The 18,334-nt window shown below is 44.3% G+C and overlaps 1 protein-coding gene across 1 annotated transcript; it reads right to left on the reverse strand.

Annotated features, from left to right (window-relative positions):
• Nucleotides 1-8,329: 8,329 nt before the first annotated feature.
• Nucleotides 8,330-18,079, reverse strand: RAP2C (RAP2C, member of RAS oncogene family). The gene is made up of 3 exons (XM_040088831.2): nucleotides 17,547-18,079; nucleotides 15,562-15,881; nucleotides 8,330-10,801 (listed from the first exon to the last, which is right to left on the reverse strand). Exons 1-2 carry the CDS (start codon nucleotides 17,817-17,819, stop codon nucleotides 15,603-15,605), a joined length of 552 nt encoding a protein of 183 aa, XP_039944765.1. The 5' UTR covers nucleotides 17,820-18,079; the 3' UTR covers nucleotides 8,330-10,801; nucleotides 15,562-15,602.
• Between the last annotated feature and the right edge of the window lie 255 nt (nucleotides 18,080-18,334).

Genomic DNA, 18,334 nt, shown 5'->3' on the forward strand with positions numbered 1-18,334 from the left:
GTCTACCTACTCTGTGAAGAGAGCTTACTGGCACTTAATATGAGGCTCAGAACTACATCCCTAGGCAGCACAGAATCTGAAAATATGAAAGCTAAAGCTTAAGGCATCACACAAAGCAGCTGAGTCCATCGTGCTCCACTGCCAGGAGGGGACGGTTGTGCCACATGTGTCAGCACCACATCAAGGACCAAACTTCTAGCACTGCACATGGCCCTGGTTCTTTGTGTCACAGAAGGGCAGCATCATGTACAAACCATCTGGGAGGGGGCTGAGTGCACTTTCCCTCTGCAGTTTAAAATGTTTGTGCTGTCAAATACTGACAGGCACCAAGGAGAGGAGCAGCTCTCCTATGAATGGCTCTCACATCACAGGCACAGCTCCACACTGGGAGCACGGAGAGGACACTGGACTGGCAGGAGGGATGTATGGGGGTGCAATAGATGAGCCCCCAAAGCCCAGAAGAAGCCAAGTCTCTCTGCTACATGCTTTCCTGGCATGCCAGGAGCACTGACCCTGGACTCTACAGATGCTGTTAGAAGATGGGTTGTGGGCAGAAGAAAAGGGTTTATTCCACTACCTTGCCATGAAGGAATAAGGCTATTTTGGGTCAGACAGGACCCTCTGACCACCCTATAAAGCTATCCATGGAGACAGCATGGAGCCAGCAGCAGCAAACAGGATCAAACTACATAAACAAAACCTTTTTGGTATAGGATACTAAAGGACAGCAAAAAGATGTGGGACAAGCAAGGTTTGCTTGGGGCATGGAGACTTGCTGTCTGAGCAGATGAGAAACCTGTTTTACCCCCATCTCCTTCTTCTGGAGGTGACTTGGGGGCCAGCCAGAGAAGCACACAGGGGGAGCACTAGGAGTAATTCCAGCTCCTGGCCTGAGCCAATGCCAAAGTCCAGCCTGGTACGTACGTCCCCCTTATCTGCAGGGGCAGGGAACAATGTGAAAATGGTGCAGGAAAGCACTGAACCCATGAAGGGCAAGTGCAGCAATAGTGGCAGGTGGGGAGGGGACCCCAAGCAGCAGCACCAGAGCACAGTGGGGCCTGAGCAGCAGCATGGTGGAGTGAGTTCCGCTTCAGGGCTCCTTGCTCAGCCCTTGATTTTAAATACTCTGGACCTTGCTACTACCATCCTGCATTGCACCAGCTCTCCCAGGAAGGACTTTCTTCCACTGAGTGCATCTGACCCCATATTAGGCTGGATACATTGGCTCAAGGTCTTCTTCAGCTTCTCAAATACCCTGCAGCTTGCTGGGATGGACTGGGCAGAGCAAGAAATAAGTTTCCTTCCTCCCAAACCCTGTTGCCCCTTTTTCCAAGGAGAATACTTACATCGATGTTTGGGGGTTTCTCCTTTGTTCCCTGTTGGTGTTGGAGCGAGGGCAGCTCACAGGACAGGGCAGAGAGCTGGGCACTGCAGCTACAGCCTGCAGAGCCTCCTGGAATGGTGAGCCATTATCACTGGGCAGCAAGCAAGCCAGTTCAGAGCTGCTGTCCTGGTTTGGGGCTGGGGATGGGCAAGGAAATGCCCCAAACCTACCCCCTGCCTCCTGAGAGAAGAGCAGGCTGTGAGAGAATGAACTATGGCAGAGAAGGGACATAACATGCTACCCCTGCATCACTGCAGCTCTGTGCATTGCTGTCCCTTGGGCTTTGTCATGTTTATCTTCAAATTTGGTTTAGAGGAAAGGAAATGAAGATCAATAGATAAAGTCATTGAATAGAGATCTGCCAGGGGATTTTAAACACCACAGTCCAAGAGGCAAGAACCTACACCCAGCTCACTGCTAAACAGACAGAAGTGCACACTCAAAATGCCCCAGGACTCACCCAGGTGGACTCTGGTGAGCTGTGACCTTTCATACACTCACATTTCACCTCCTCTTCTTCAGCTGGAGCTGTATCAAACATCCACATTCCCTCTTCACCCAGCCATAACTCTCCCAGCTGCAGGGCCAGGGAGCAACCCAGCTCTTGGCCGCATCACCGAAAGCAGGCTCTGGCACAGCCAAAGTCCTTCTGAACAGCTCCAGGCTCACAACAGGATATCCCAGCTGGTTAATGAATCCAAGGCATGGCACCAACACTGAACAGGGACATTTCTTTCCAGAACAGGGTACCTACCACATTCCTGCTGCCCCTCCAAGAGGAATGGTTTCACTCTCAGCTGGGGTCCCAGCTTATACACAGTTGCTTTAAACTTTTTATAAAATATACCCCCTAGAAAGTATTTTCAAAAAACAAAGCCTGAAAAAATTGAGTTTGTTTAGCTTAAAAAGAGAAGAAAGGAACAACAATCACCTGATTGATGCAGAGCCACTCCAGGACAGATCAGCTGTGCTCCCGAGCTAGAGAAAATGAAGAGTTTGCTGGAAATCGCAGGGAAGATCTGAGTTAGATCCTAGGAAAGACCCTTAAATTGTGAGGCAGAAAAAATGCTGGAGCAGGCTGGAAAACCCAGAGTTGATTTAGACACACCTATTGGGGACAGTCCAGGGAAATGGTCCTTCCTTTAAACCTTTAACAATTATCATTGTTGTACACTTACTCCACATTACATTTTGAACATATCTCAACAGTTAGACCTGACTTGCCATGTCTTGCCCTTCTAAAAATTTCTGCCTCAAAACTGTTCTATTTACTGAATATAATAAACAATGAAACATTTACATTTTCATCAAAATTTTGCTTACCAACCATCAGCTAAATAAACTGACATCAGTGTGCTGAAACTCATTACTCATAAGTAATTGCTGGGAAAATGGAAATAATTGCATTTTTTATTTTGTGTTTAAGTGGGGTTCACCCATTACCTTCCAACTGCAGGATAAGACTTCTCTGAGCAGCATTTTGATATCAGGTGACATTATACAGCAGCATTTTCCTCTTGTTTGCCCCAGCCCCATCCAAGGCAAAATTAGTACATAATCTCATGCTCAAGGAATCATAGAATAAAAGCAAATCTTGTTCTTGTGATTATATTTTTATTTCAGCTTCAGCAGCTAAGGTAAGAGGCTTTTTTTACCTACCTGCAATAACAGAGTAGGAAATCCCAAATAACCTCGATTATGCACTAAAGACTCCAAGCACAACTGCAATTCCAGACACCTGAGAAAAATTAATCCTAAGTGCAAAACATTCTTTGAAGTCCTGAAGCCCTGAAATATAAATTTATTTCCATTTCTGTTCTGTTTTCAACCTGTGCCGCACCATGTTTGACCCCCGGGGCCAGAGCACCGCCCCACTGAGCCCAACCATCCCAGGACAAGCCACTTGTTGCTTCCACACTCCCTCTCATGGTGTTGGTAGTACCCCACAACAAACACAGGAGAGGACTTGGTGTGCAGGGATGAGCAGGTCAGTCCAGCAATCACACATTCCCAGCATGCATCCATGGGCATTGCTGACTTTTTCTCCTTTTTCAGATTTTACATGTCATGTAAAAACTATTACCAGGACTGCAAAAGGCAGCTTGCTCTAAGCAAATACAAATGACAGCACAAGCTGTATAAGAAACTAAATACCACTGACTCTGGTGATATCCAGACAACTTTATGTCATTTTTGATAAGCCAGTTGCACTGTGTTGTTGGCACAGCTATATAAAAAGCACTCTGTGATGTTTAATTCAAACAGGTCACTTCAAAGACATGAGAAAGCAATTTAAGCAGCAAGAGAAAGGCTCTTAAATGTATTGAATCAAAGGAGCACTGATGCCTCCAAGGACTTGGACATCACACAGCATTCCGTGACTGGGGAAGAGGCACCTCACCACACCTGTGTAGCAGTGCACAGCACTGGGCTGGTACCTTTACTTTTTGCTGTCCTTTATTTTTTCACACATGTTGTTGCTGGGCCCCTTGCTGAGCATCAGGAAGGATCCTACAGCAAACGGCTTTGTCTGAGAAAGCTGGCAAATGGAGTCTGCAATGCCAGGTGAATCCTAGCAGAAAGGATAGAGTTCTAAGGAACTATACTGCATATTTTCATGAAATATGTGGTTTCCCTCTTGGCTCAAGACAAATAATTCTCATTGAGTAAGCCTTGATTACACCTAGACAAAGAAACACACATGTTCTCCAGGTACCTCCAGGCCAATGGATCAGACCCATTCTACCATATGGATCTTGATCCTGAATTTTATTAACACTTCCCTCCCAGGTAACCTCTCTATCCCCACTCTTTTTTTAAAATTCCTTTTATTCTTTCTCAAAAAACCCTTATCACACTTCAATCCTACCAGGGCACACCAAATTCCAGGGATACAGCTCATAGCAGAGGGAAAGGTGTGTTAAAGCCACTCTTCACAACAGGCAGTGGAGAACAACAGAGCAGTATCCACCTGAAGCTGGGAGCTTGCTACTTTTGTAGTGATCAAAGGTGAGCCCCACTTCATGGCTCCTTTTCCAGGGCCTTCTGGCAGGTGGTGGCAGCTACAAGACAGACATTTCCAAAACTCGGAAACATTCCTACATTGTGACTGTCCCAAGGTCTCAGGGGTACATTCACAAAACCTTTCCAGATTATTAAACTGGGCCCCAAGATGGAGCCATTCGGATGATCCTGTGCTGACAACTACTTCACAGACAGCTGAAAGGAAAGGAATGCAGCTGGACACGCAAGCACGTCTAACTGCAGCCTGACACTGGGCAGGCCCTGCAGCTGAAATCTTTCCTCTAACCTATTAAAACATCTGCATTACTGAGATTAGACCTAGAGCATTTGGCAAGGCTGTGTTAATTTCTGGAATAATGAATGGAAAATAATGACAGGATCAGTAATGTGACTGTGGTCACTGAGACACGGCACCACAAGGGATTTTAGAGATCCCACGTGACAGCCCAACACGCAGAGGGAGGGAGCTACACACACCTCACACATTCCTTCCTCCAGCAGTGGTTATCCAATATCATCTTAGAAAATCCTTCACCACCCCACATAGGTGCAACTTGCTCCAGCACTTATGTGTGCTCTGTGAGCAGCTTTCTCTTTTCCAACATAAATCAGCTTTCTGAAAATTCTGTTAAATTCTTCTTGTTTTCCCACAGAAGCCAGGCTGTTGGTGATTACACAATCATTATTAATTTGAAGAAAAGGGGTCCAAGATCTGTCCCAGCAGTAGGATGAATCCCAAGCTGATGGCTGATCATCCTATCTTGCCAGTTCCCAAAAAGACAAGTAGCCCTTCAGGAATGTCACAGACAGCAAGTGTATTTTCTCTTTTCTGGGCTGACCCAATAATTTAAATGTAATGTCAAGGTAGATCTTCTAAGGACGTAAAACTATATGAAGTAGTCAGCCTAGTGGCAGGAAAAAAGAAACAATTTCTGGAAAAGCCAGAAATTTCCCAGAAAGCTGACTGTTTGCTTTACTGAGTTGCAGTCATAAATCAAACCTTTTAGTAGAAGCATAAGTCTTAAGACTGAACAAGTTACATTGTAGTCTCACAAATGTATGAAATACTAATCCTTTTCATAAGTCTGAGAATTTTTCAACTTTGTTATTAAAGTTCTAGTCCACTTATGTATTTACATGCAAGAAGTCCAACTTCAAAATTAGTCTACAATGCTGGTGCATCTGATTCCAAGCAAGTCCAAGGACCTCCACATCTCTAACACACCCTTCCCCATATGCCCCCAGGAGGGAAGTGCTACAGTTATGATTTTTCTTCCAAGGCAAGAACAATTGAGGTCACCCAGTAACTGGCAGTGTCGTGGAGTCTCAAATCCCACGCAAGCCTAACCACTAGAAATATGCTTCGGAGGAAGTAAGGCACTGCTAAGAGAGCTGTCACAGCACACTCAGACTGAACCAGCAGAACACCCAAGGAGCACATACATGCCACAAATCAAACAAGCAGCAAATCCTCCCCTATGAGTGAATATTTTACAGGTTCCTACAACATGAGAGACTTTCCCATCAATTATTTCAGTTATTGCTCCAGACCCTTTGGAGGGACTTGAAGAAAACAGCTTTGAAGGAGAGCACCAGCAGCAAGTAAGATGATTCCATACTAAATACATTGTCTCCACAGAAAACAAGTTTCATCCCTTACAATCCTGCTATCAGCACAGTCACTGCCAGCCAAGCTCAGTGCTGCCCTCAGCAGCACCAACACACTACTGCCAGTGGGAAATCACCTCTGAATCGAACACTGTGCTGATTTACAGCTCAGAGTCCTTTTCTGCTCCTTGCTGCTGTATTGACCAGGCAGAGATACAAGTGGCCATGTAAAACACCCCAAATCCACATTATTTCACTTTCAGAGTGCAGAACATTGGGCCATGTCATCTCCTGACAGAGCCTGCCCACAGCTCCGGAAGCTGTTCGGCTTCCTCCAGCCAGCGAGTGAGCGGTGACTCAGCCAGCCCCAGCAACTACCCAGGCTGCTGCCTTTCCAGCACAGATAACTCACACAGGTCAACACGTATTGCTTTGGAACCCCTATCTCATTTTAATTAAGACTAGACACTTCCACCTAGTTTCACACTGTAATTACAGCCCAGCCTCCTGAGGCAAATAATGCCAGCATGCAGCTCCACAGGAGGTGGGGCCAGCAGTTCACCCTCCACACTGGCAGGGTCTCTCTGTCCTGGCTGTGGGTTGTAACCCTGCACACTCAGCCAGGCTGCAGGGCCCAGCTCTGCCCTGGGCAGTGACACAGTTATGTGTCACCTGTGCTGGCTGGGGGAGTGGGGTGGAGACAGGCCTCTCACCTGTGCTGCAGTTGGTTCCTGATCTCTGATGGCTCTGGGGGGACATCCCTGTCCCCTGGCTGCATGGGGGAAGCAGGACACTGGGAGATTTCTGAAGGCACCTGTATAGCAAGACCTGGTAGACCAAAGAAAAAGCTGCCATGAAACACTATATAAATAGCCCCAAAACCAGACAGAGCAACATGACATTGCCACACCTATTTAACAAAGGATGCTACACAAGTCTGTGTAGCAGCAACTGAGTTCACTCTCAGCATCAAGACTTTTGAAAGACAATAGCTTTAAATAAGAATCTTATGTCCTTCCTTAAAATCCCCAACCCAGCCTGTATTACACTGTCACCTGGAAACAAACCAGTGGTGTAAGTCACAGGGGTTTTAACAGCTGTACTCACATCACTTCCCAACCTACAAGTGGAAACAGGAAGCAGCTTCCTTAGTTACACTGAGTGCCATCAGGAATTGGGAGTATTATTGCTGCATTCTGACTTTTACAACACATGAGAAGTCAGACACACAGCAATGAGCCCAGTAGTAACACCTCAAAGCAGACTGATCCTAAAGTGTCAGCTCCCACCCTCAGTGACACTAATGAGAACAGGGCATGCTTCACCCTCACCTCTCAGCTAGGTTAGGGAAGCAGACATTTCACCCAGAATCACTTAGAAGTACATCCTGCTCTTCTCTATCATTTTCATCTCAAGATGGAAAGTACTTCTCTATTTCAGCAAAGGAAGTGTGAGCAGGAAGAAGAAACGGCACAGAAACCTACCTACAAGATAAGGTTAACGCTGTTTCAGCTGGAGGAGGGGTGGTGAGCAGGCTACATGGGTTTGCCTGTTGACACATTGCTGAGGATTGAAGGTACCAAGGTATCAACTTTTTCTCAAGTTGAAATCACATTTTCCATTAACACACAGCTTTAGTTACAAACATAGTACTGTATGTCCTGAGGAAGATGCACTTTTTGTTACAGGGCCCAGATGACAATCATTGACTTGGCAAATTCAGGGCTTTTACTGAGCATTTAAGATAATTGTTATCAAATAGCTTTGGGCACTTTGGTTTTCTGGAAAAATCTTGTGCCTCTCCTGTGGCAGAGCTCCAGGAGCACTCACTCTGCCAGGGTGGTGGAAAGATGTCAGCTCTGGCTGGAGGGCAGCTACAGACACTGCAAGGTGATGTCAGGACTTGCGGCCATCTTCACACACATAAAGCCTGCATGAAAACAAGAACGTTAAAGGCTCGCACAAGACAAACAGATTTATTTTGAACAAAGCTCCATCACACTGGCCTGTGAGGAGGCTGCTCTGAACCAGCCCCCAGTTCAGGGAATGTCTGCCTTGCACAGGAAGACAATGCACAGCCCTTGTTCCCCCTTCTCTCTCCTCAGAGCACCCAAGATCATGAGCTTTACACCCAGCTGGGGCACAGCTGTACAACCTGTTCCCCCACACCAGGACTCACTCAAGACAATTTAGATGTGGTTACTGCATTTAGAACAACCAGGACCTCAAAAACAACCTGCAAAACAAAAAGCAGCAGCAGCTTGTCAGTTCAGCCCACTCCAGAAGAAACTGAACACAGACTACTCACCCCAGTTTGGTAATACAGGTATCTATTTTATTAAAAAAGTTACAAACAGGTGGACTGTAGGGTTGTCTTACAAAATGACAAGAATGAATTCTACTGGAAAAAACTTTTTACAAAGCATTATAGGTAATTGTTCCATTTTTGCACTTGTTATTCCAGATTTCACTTATCACTGATAAAGATACAGTACATTAGATACAAACTGTTATGTTACATTTTTATTTGTAGAGCCCTACTGCAGTGATTTGAACAACTCCTAAGTAGATGCCATAGTAAAGACAATACATATTGCATTTATTATTAGCCTCTTACTCTAATAAGCAACTTCACATGCAAACTATCGAGGAAGCCTAAATCAACTTTTGGTCCCTTTTTCCCCCGCGTGTGCTGAAGAAACCATCTCTCATTTTCCCAGTGCTGTCACTCTAAACTAGTTCAAGTTTAAGGGGTTCTTTATGGGGTTTTTTTGTTGTTGTTTTGTTTTCTGTTTTTTCTTTTTCTTTTTTTTTTTGCTGAGGTCAATGAAAATGAACACTGCTTTGAAAACTACCCATAGGAATGAACCACTGATCAATATCAACCAACTTTTTCCTCCTTAGACAAAGGAAAACTAGGATCTTTATGAATTACTTTCATACCCTATTACTTCCTTACAACCTACAAAAAAGATCAACAACCATCACTTAAAAAATCTACCTTGAATACAAGGTTTGGTTTTATTCTGATAATAAAGTGAAAACCTAAGTATTAGCCTCAGCCTGTTTATAAAGTTTGTACAAACAGGAAAAAAAATATTTCAAGTAACCCCACAGAAAAAGAATCAGGTGTTTCAACAACCAGGCAGAAATCCTGGTGTCCTTTTCAGGATTCAAATTCAAGACTGAATGTAGACACAGAATCTTTATTTCTGCTAATATTGTAAAGTCAGCCTGCATTATTACCAATAAAACACATTAATATTGAGATACTGTAAGTGGTGATCTTTTATTGTTTTAAATACCATCATCCACAATACTTGTGAGTTTTCAACTGCTTAACCTCATATATCCATCACTGCTTTTACTGGAGCTTTTCTCATAGATATTTAGCTATTACAGGGAAAGAATGTACATTTCTAGAAGCATGTTCAAACGACTAAAGCTGGGCTCCTAAAAACCTAGAACTTTGGTGCAGTAGGTGAGCTGCAGTTATTAAATTTCTGCAAAAAAATTTACACATTTTAAACCACTGCTATAAAAAGCTTGCATGTATGCAACACGATAATAAAGGTGAACAAAAAGATTTTGTCTGTTCTTTGTACATTTTCATTCTGCTCTTTATACATGTGTTATTGTTAAAATTTTCAAGTATTCAGAGAAAATGTTGATCAGGTAAACAATAAAGAAGGCAACAGCTATTTAAAGCATGCTTGCAGTTAGTATCACTGAAACCTGGTGCTTTTCCCCTTGTTACACCAACCTGTCTCTAATATTAAACTTGCTTACCGGGGGAAAAAAAGCACAAACTAAAAAGCAATTTGTGACAGTGCAAGAAAACCTTTAACAAATATTGCTTAAAAATATTATTTAGAAAGACAAATATTAGGAACTATAAAATGTAAAGTGATCTTATTTGCATTAGATTTACATATGCAGAGGTCTACTAGATGTCTCTTACTGTGCCAGGCAAAGCTGAGCTGACAGGGTAGGCATAGAGCCCGTTTTGAAGGATACATTATCCCTTTTCGAAGGCATAGAGAAGCAATTTGTAAACATGCAAGTTTAGAAACTCAGTAGAAGGAAAAGTGTGCTGTCATTTTGCAATGCTACAATTGTGTACAATTAAGAAACCCGAGATTGTGAGAAACATCAACTGGAGACTTTATATCCCATTCCAAGTAATCCCTACTGTCAAATCAGACTGGTTGCAAACACATTGTCACAGCTGCATTCGCCAAGAAAAGGGATACTACATCCATACAACAGAGGCGCCTTCAGTATCTTTCCATGACACTGTCATGCGTAAACAAAAATTCAAAGAATGACCAGCTACATTATAGGAGAAAACCTTGCAAAGAGAAAAAAGCACTGATGTGAGGTAATATACAGAAGTAACCATTTGTTTAAGGCTCAATTTATTCTCCATTAAAACTCTCTTCTTTTAAAAGGCATTGAGTAGGTAATACTGAGTTTAAGTAATAAATACAAGTTCAGAATTGATTAAAGAAATCAATTAAAATATTAAAAATGAGCTCTTGCATATTAGCCATTATATGAACTTAGAAAGCTATAAAAGGACAGATAGATAAAGAACAGATTTTAAAACTTATGGTAAACATGCTAAGCATTCTGATTAAGGGGTGTAGATCCTGGAGGCCACCAACCTTATGCACTTAGATGTATGGCAATGTGCCATACATCAGGTTTACCAAGGCTCAGCTCTGCAACCTGGGCTGAAAGTTCTCCAAAGCAGCATCTGTGCAAGTTTCCTCTGAGTTTTATCTGCAATTAAAAAAAAAAAGAACAAACCTAATGAAAACTATATTCAATATGCATCCAAAGTGAACACGGCTTCTCCCCTGCCTGGAACAGCCAGTTTTCCATTCTGAGCTACAAAGGACTGTTTTCCACAGCAGCATTCCCCAAATGCTCCACTAACTATGGTAATACAAGAGGCAAGCAGGTAACAACCTACTGCTATTCACTTTGTAACAGCTGCTGCTGTGGGATATGAAATTACATCTAAAGATCTGAAAAGGCCAGGAAAAAAGCCAGAAAGTTCTCTTGTAGAGATGCACCAATGTAGGACCTAGTGTATGTATAATACCCAGTAACATACAGCAATAGCCAAGCACAAGTTCTGGGAACAGGCAGATGAGCCAACTAACTCAGTTTTGACATGTGTTCCCAGCAATCAGACCCTCTAAATGACTCCTAAAATAGCCCCTTAGCATTCAGACAACCTCAGCAGGGACAGAGTTGTACACCACCATCCTCAATCAAGCACACCAACACATTATCAATGTAATCAAAACATCTTTGCATTTCAGATAACTTGCTTGTAGCTCCCAGGATTTATCTGCAGAGATATCTTAAAAGTCTCAGGCGAAGCTCAGTCTGCAGAAACCTGTCATATGTATGTGCATGTACTTCACTCTAGCTTGATCCATGGCTTTTCAGGAGCCTTCTCAATTCTTGAAGTAATTTCTCCAAATGAGAGTTTCCTACTGCACCATTTCTCTACAGCTGTTGATTTGCTCTCAGCTAACAGTTTGTCATGACAGAATGCTTTGACATAGCCAGGGTTCCCCTTCTTGCCTAACAACTGGTCAATCCCAACATTCATGAGCAGCACTCCTGCCCTGACAGGAGCCAACAGCCAGGTTTTTCTTGTTTGTTTGTATGTTTTCCAACTAACAGCAATTCTCTCCCAATCTGGTGAGATCACTCCCACCCCACACACTGTTGCTGGTCCACAAATTTTAGACAGAGAGAGTCCCTGTACTGTCAAAAGCAGTGAACCAACATTTAGCTAATGGGGATGGATTAGACCTGCTTAATAAATGTTTTATCTTTGCTTAGAGCACAGAAGAGGCAAACCATTTACAGTGTAGCTCTTCATCCTACCAGAGTTAGATCCATCCCAAAAACTTCATCTAAACCCAGTATTCAATAATGTGGCCAGCAAAGAATTGCTGTGAATAGTAAGAACAGAAAAATGAAGTAATGATATTTTCCTCCACATGCCCTTCAGCATCCTTGCATTTGCAGGTTAGGGACCTCCCAATTCAGATTTGTCATCTCTCCATTTGTGTTTAGTTACTAAAATTAACACTACATGATATCTTATCTGGCTTCATTTGCCTGTGATGTTTTATACCACTCTCTGGTCTCTTCTGTGAGCCGGCAGAAGAGAAGGGGAAGTTAGACAATATAGCATAATAAATGTGTCTCTGTTGCACAGCCACATAGACCAGAAGAGAGTACACTTTCAGTTTTTATTCCTAAAGAGGAATACTCTTCCTTCAACCTTGCTAATACCAGTTACTCATGAACACAGGAGACAGAAATCACTAATCAGAATCAGGCTCTCATCCCAATGTTCAGGTGTTACCAATTCTATTAGTATCAGAAAGACTTTAGTGCACAAGCACTGTACCAGGTACCATACTTTAAAGAAGATTCAAAATACAAAACAGTGTAATACTGAAAATTCAAGAGAAATACTGGAGCAAGGAACACAAAGCAGGTCCTGGAACTCTCCTATCTCTGAATGCAAGAGCAAAACAACAGAAGACCACTGCAGAAACAGGAAAGGGGAGGTGGGAAACAGGATATGAGAACACACATTTTTAAAAGGAACTATGGGTTATCCTGACAATGCAGTTATGTTCCATCCTTCATCTCATCCAAGGCAGCTGACTGGAACAGCAGTTTAGCAAATGCTTCTGAAAAATGTCATGAAAGAACCTACGCATCACAGCTGACAGACAGGCCGAGGTATCAACACCAAAAAGAGGTTAAGTGGTGCCTGTGACTTAAAACTTAGACTGGAACAGCCTCAGGCAAAGTTAGGCCCAGCAAAAAAAAAAAATCCACCCCCACCAGAACTGCAAGAACACAAACTGTTGTATGTACTGCTCTGTGAACTGACACACCCAAGACTCCTCCTGGACACAGCCAGGTTACGGAACTCAGCGATTATGATGATGATCCCAGGACACAGCTACAGTTCAAGCCCACTTCCTACACACAGATTTTCAGACAGCCGGTTCTACTTCCTCAGTTTCAATTTACGTAGGAGGGGTTACTCCTAAAGCAGAGGTCTGACAAGCAGCAATTGTTTCCAGGATCACAGATAAGCAGGATTACATAGCTGATTGGAGCCATCACAAGACACCATCAGCACCTCTCCTACCAGAGCACATCAGACAGAAATTATCAAGCAGCAAAGGCTTACGATAAAGTTAATGAGATCCTACATCCACTCAATCAAAGAACAAGGATAGAGTGGGAGACAGGAAAAGTACCCCAAAAGTGTTAGGCTGAAATAAAATATACAGAGCATGAAGCCTGTGAAAAGCCAGAATGAGTAATAAAAGTTGCAGACATGGTGAGAACTGGACTGAATAGGAAATGGATCAGGAAGGAAAGACTTGTTTGGCACAGGTGATGAGACTATACTGGGCAGAGACAGCATTCCCCAGAAGCAAGGAAGCAGTTTGCTGCTAAAGGCTTGGGGTGATTGTTTAAGCCAGGCAGAAGGAAGGAGAGGAAATCCCTATCACAAAAGCTTAGATCCTCTGTCTCAAGAGCTCAGAAAGACATAAGAATACAAATGTTTCTTCTGAAGCAAGAACATGTTTAAGAAACCCACCAAATCTAGGCATAAGTTATTCAAAGGAATAACATGGCCCTCCCCTTCTTCAATTTCACCTTTAAGATTAAATGTTCTAAATCCAGAAACAGATAGGTTACAAAGCCTCCCTTGGAAGCAATCAATTCCAGAACTATAAGTTTCAAGGATGAAAGGTCTGATTTTGTCAGAGTTTAAGACAGTAACCTGCACAAGATGAACCATTAGTAACCCAGGGGATTGCCATATCCTTTAGCATGATACTTCTAGTCCACATAATCTTGTTTGTGAAGCTGCCTTAGAAATAGCTGTAACATTGCATTACTATATGCAATTCAGGATACTACCCCCGCAGCACTCAACTAAAAAAAAAAAAAAAGGCAGTAATTTCTTAGATTCATTTCTTCCTAGAACTCTATACTCTGCAGGTGTGATTAATGTACAATAAAATACGTTTTTTGTATTTTCCTCTGCTCCAAAACAAGCTTGCTCACCTTTCAACAAGCAAATCTCAAACTTACACACACCTCTTAGACAGTGACAGCAGCCCTTCCTAATTTCACAGAACTGGAGATAAAAACATCGTGTATTACCTGTAGCATGACAGTGCTAGGGCCACGAGCACCTAAAACTTTATATTTACAAAACACTTGATAACAATCTCAAAGACAACTTTGAGACTTCACTCTCTGACCTTGCACTCAAGATTAAAGAGGATACATGGTCCAAAGCTTCCAGTAACAACCTATTTTCCCTCTTGTCACTCAGACACAAAAAGCTCCTTTGAGTTAAGCAAGTTACTAACATGGCAGGGGGAGTCTGAGCCTCAAGCAGTGCAGCTGTCAGGAGGGGCAGTTCTTTCCCCTGAATTTCCACATCCTCCCTCATTCCTGCACTTGCCCTCAGAGATCACGAGTTGTTTGCAAAGACAGGTCCAACAGACAACTGGAGGTCTGAGGGACCAGCTGGCTGCATACAGAGCACACCAACGGTACTTTGCAGTAACATGAATTCGAGCCAGCGCTGAAACAAGACCTGCAACAGCTACAGGGGAAACAGGACTGTGGGGAGGTTCAGAACAACCTCATGGGAATGCACATCGGGGGAAGAACAGACCCATTCAGTCAGGTGAAAAAGATGCTGAAAAAGACTACACGTGAAAGGCCAAAGGCAGCTGTCCTGGAGGAAAAGAATAAAAAAACAACACCTGACACAGGGGAAGCTTTACAGAGGGCCCTCTGAAAGCTGCACTCTCATCACACCCCTTACAAGTCACTGGGAAAGGAGAGTGGTACATTGGGAAGCCATTTTACAGTCTGTTCTCTGCTCTGGAGATTTGAGATGAAGAGCACTTTGTGCACACCTTTGACTATTACATGTGGGTTTCAAGCCACTTCTCACTACTCAGGGTGATTCTCTTGCAAGAGAAACTTATTCCACTGATAAGGCAGAAGGGTACTGTCAGGTTCTGTACTACAGAACTTTATTTCTTTTAAACAAGCTCAAAGTCTCAGAAAAACTACTGGGAAACTTGGTCACAATAATCCCATTGAACTCCAAGCTAACTCCCATTACTTGAAAATAATTCAGATACCAGCTACAAGAATAAACCTACCACATCACAAAGCACTTATGCAGAATAACAGCATCAAATACAGTACTGACAGTCAAAATAGGTGCAGATGAGATCATTCACTTTGTGTCATTGTAAAATTACTGCAAGCAAATGCAGCATTCCCTGACTAACCCTACTGAGGTAACACAAGAAGTCCATTTGACTCACTCATGTGCACAAGCTCCCATCTCTTTTGGAGAATGGCTGCCTCATTTCAGACTCCCTGTCACTTTATCTCTTACCAAAACACCATATTTAGGCACCTCAGTTAGTGATGACTGTTTCACCAACCTGCTCTGTATGGCCATGGTTGAGGTTTTTCTTAATTTCTCTCACTGGACGATGCAAGTTGTACAACACTGATCTTGTTTTTCAGGCAGGGAGGCATAGTTCATTTGCCTGACGATCTCAGCAAACAGTTCATCCACCATTGTTTTGCTCTTGGCTGATGTCTCCATGAAGGGACAGCCCCACTCCTGAGCCAGGGCTCTGCCTTCTGCAGATAAGACTTCCCTCTCAGACTCCAGATCCACTTTATTCCCCACTAGGATCAGAGGAACTTTCTCATATCTCTTCACCCGGACAATCTGGTCCCTCATCGGCTTGATGTCCTGGTCAAACAATCCAGCTGGTTAGTACATGCAAGGAATCACATGGAATTACTATAGAACCACCAGAGAAACACATTTTAATAACCCTCACATGCAACTGAACATTAAAAATACATCAGAAGACTTCTTAAACTCATAGTCACACAGATCTAGAATTCAGAGAAAATTTACTACCTATCACTAAGTTACTTCTTTTATATAAAAGCATGCACATTTTATAGAATTTATGTGCATATACAAACAGAAAGCGACTGCTGTGCTCTCAGACAGTCGGTTGAGGAGGAGGACACGGTATTGCTCTGAAGGCTGGTTTCAGCTTTCTGAAGAAGTTGTCTCAAGTCTAAGGACCTGTAACCCTAGCAGGGGCACGCCATTACACAACCATTTAGGAAGTTTGTGCTTAGTTTACAACTTGAGAAATCCGTCAATTTAAATAAAGCCTTCTCAGTCCTGGAATGCTTAGAATAATTCATTGTGAACACATTTAAACACATGTAAGTAGCCAAATTAGATGCTGTAAAGAGATTTTATTACCTAGAGATGCATTTATTCAAGTCTGAGTCAGCCTCCTCTGCCTCCTGAGTCTTTTAAGTTACTATCAGTACTACAAATTCCTGCATTGTTCTGAGAGAAAGCAATCCCAGCGTTTGAAGTTACCACTATGTAAAGAACTGCAGAGTGGTTTATACCTACAGCTTTCAGAGCGAACATACTACAGACAGATGGGAATAATTAAATATTAACAAGGTGGATTACTGCACATCCATTCCTCAAATAATGCGGGCTCACTGGAACCCAAAAATCTGTGAAAATGAGAGCAGAAGCATCCCAATGTCACTGCTGTTGTTTTCCAGAGATAAGCATGCCTTCAGCTTGCACAGGGTTGTTTCAAAGCCTCTGCTAAGATAAGGTTTAGCCTTCAGCAGAAGCAAACAGTGGGGGTGTGTGAGGTCTTGCCAAGCAGCTGGAACACACAGCAGCCCAAGCCAAGGCAGGAGCTGCAAATCCCTGCGCTGCATGGAGTGCTGCTAAACTCACTTATTGCCCAAAAACAAAGCCCTGTTTCTACAGGTAGCTTAGACCAGTTACTGGGTGAGACATTTCCTTTTTTTGGAGAGTTTCAATAGTAGAAATCAAATCCAGATCCACAAATTATCATGTATAGCTAGTTCTCTCCAGTACTCCACCTACGCTGTGAGAGCATCGAGCTCACACTGGAGAGGAATATATTTTGGGGGGAGAGAGCAGAAAATAGCAGCTCACTTAACAAGTCACAACTGTAGAACAATAAGACTCTCTTCAAGAGCAACTACAGAAACATGCCTTTTAGGAAGGAGAAGGGGTTGGAAGGGGAAGTCTCGATTTTAATATCGAGTGGTTTCTTCACAAAAGGGGATCGCCAAGAGACTTCTGTTGGGGAAGTAGGAGCTAGTCATTGTTCTCCAGCACTGCGTGGGATTTGACAAGGGTAGCATCCCGATAAGTACCTGCAAAGCAAGCAATTTTCCATCATGCGCTTTCAAGCTGGGCATTTACACTTTTTGCCCTTCGGAGATAAAGCGATCCTACGCACACGTGGCTACCCCTAAAACTTCCTCCTCGGCCCAGCGCCTTCCTCGGGGCAGTGCCGGCTCCATCAAAGAACGGGACATCAGGAGAGGTTACCTGGAAGGACTGCTGGTTGACCAGGCTGTAGACGAGGATGAATCCCTGACCATTCTTGATGTAAAGGTCGCGCATGGAGGCGAACTGCTCGGTGCCCGCCGTATCCAGAATCTCCAGCACCGAGGGAGACGAGTCTACCTCGATCTCCTTGCGGTAGAAGTCCTCAATGGTGGGGTCGTACTTCTCGATGAAGGTCCCGGTGACGAACTGCACCGTCAGGGCGGACTTCCCCACCCCCCCGCTGCCCAGCACCACCACCTTGTACTCCCGCATCGGGCCCCGCTCGCCGCTCCCCACCGGGCCCGGGCCTAGGGCAGGCGGCACCACGGCCCTCGCATAGCCCCGGCCCGCCTCAGGTGAAGGGCGAAGCCCCACTGCTCCCGCCCCGTCCTGGGGGGAGCGAAACCCCCGTCAGTGCCCGGCGCGGCCCCAGCCCCGCTGCGCTCTGTCACCGCCGCGCTCCCGCCATCGCCGCCTCGGCCGCGGGACCCGCCCGCCAGGGCCACCCCCACCCGGAAGGGTTTTGCTGAGGCACCGGAGGCGGCCCCGCCCCGTCACCTCCCGCTCACTTCCGGCGTGCTGCGTCACGGCCCGCCTTGAACTGCGCCCGGAGGGGCAGATTTGAGTGTGGCACTGAGGCACCCGCGCTGTGATGGGGGACAGATTTGCATGAGGCATCGAGGCACTGTCCCAGCCCAGCCCGGTCCCCTAACATGGCGGTCGCGGCCGCAGCCTCTTCAAGGGCGGCTCTGTGAGGGGTGCGTTGTTCCTCCACGAGCTCCTGCTCG

The sequence above is a fragment of the Hirundo rustica genome, chromosome W (genome assembly GCF_015227805.2).
Source record: "Hirundo rustica isolate bHirRus1 chromosome W, bHirRus1.pri.v3, whole genome shotgun sequence".
Classification (NCBI taxonomy): Eukaryota; Metazoa; Chordata; class Aves; order Passeriformes; family Hirundinidae; genus Hirundo; species Hirundo rustica.

Coding starts and splice junctions, on each gene's coding strand:
- RAP2C (XM_040088831.2), bottom strand. CDS start 17,819: ATGCGGGAGTACAAGGTGGTGGTGCTGGGCAGCGGGGGGGTGGGGAAG. Junction 15,882..17,546: donor TCAACCAGCAGTCCTTCCAG/GTAACCTCTCCT, acceptor TTGTTTGACCAG/GACATCAAGCCGATGAGGGA.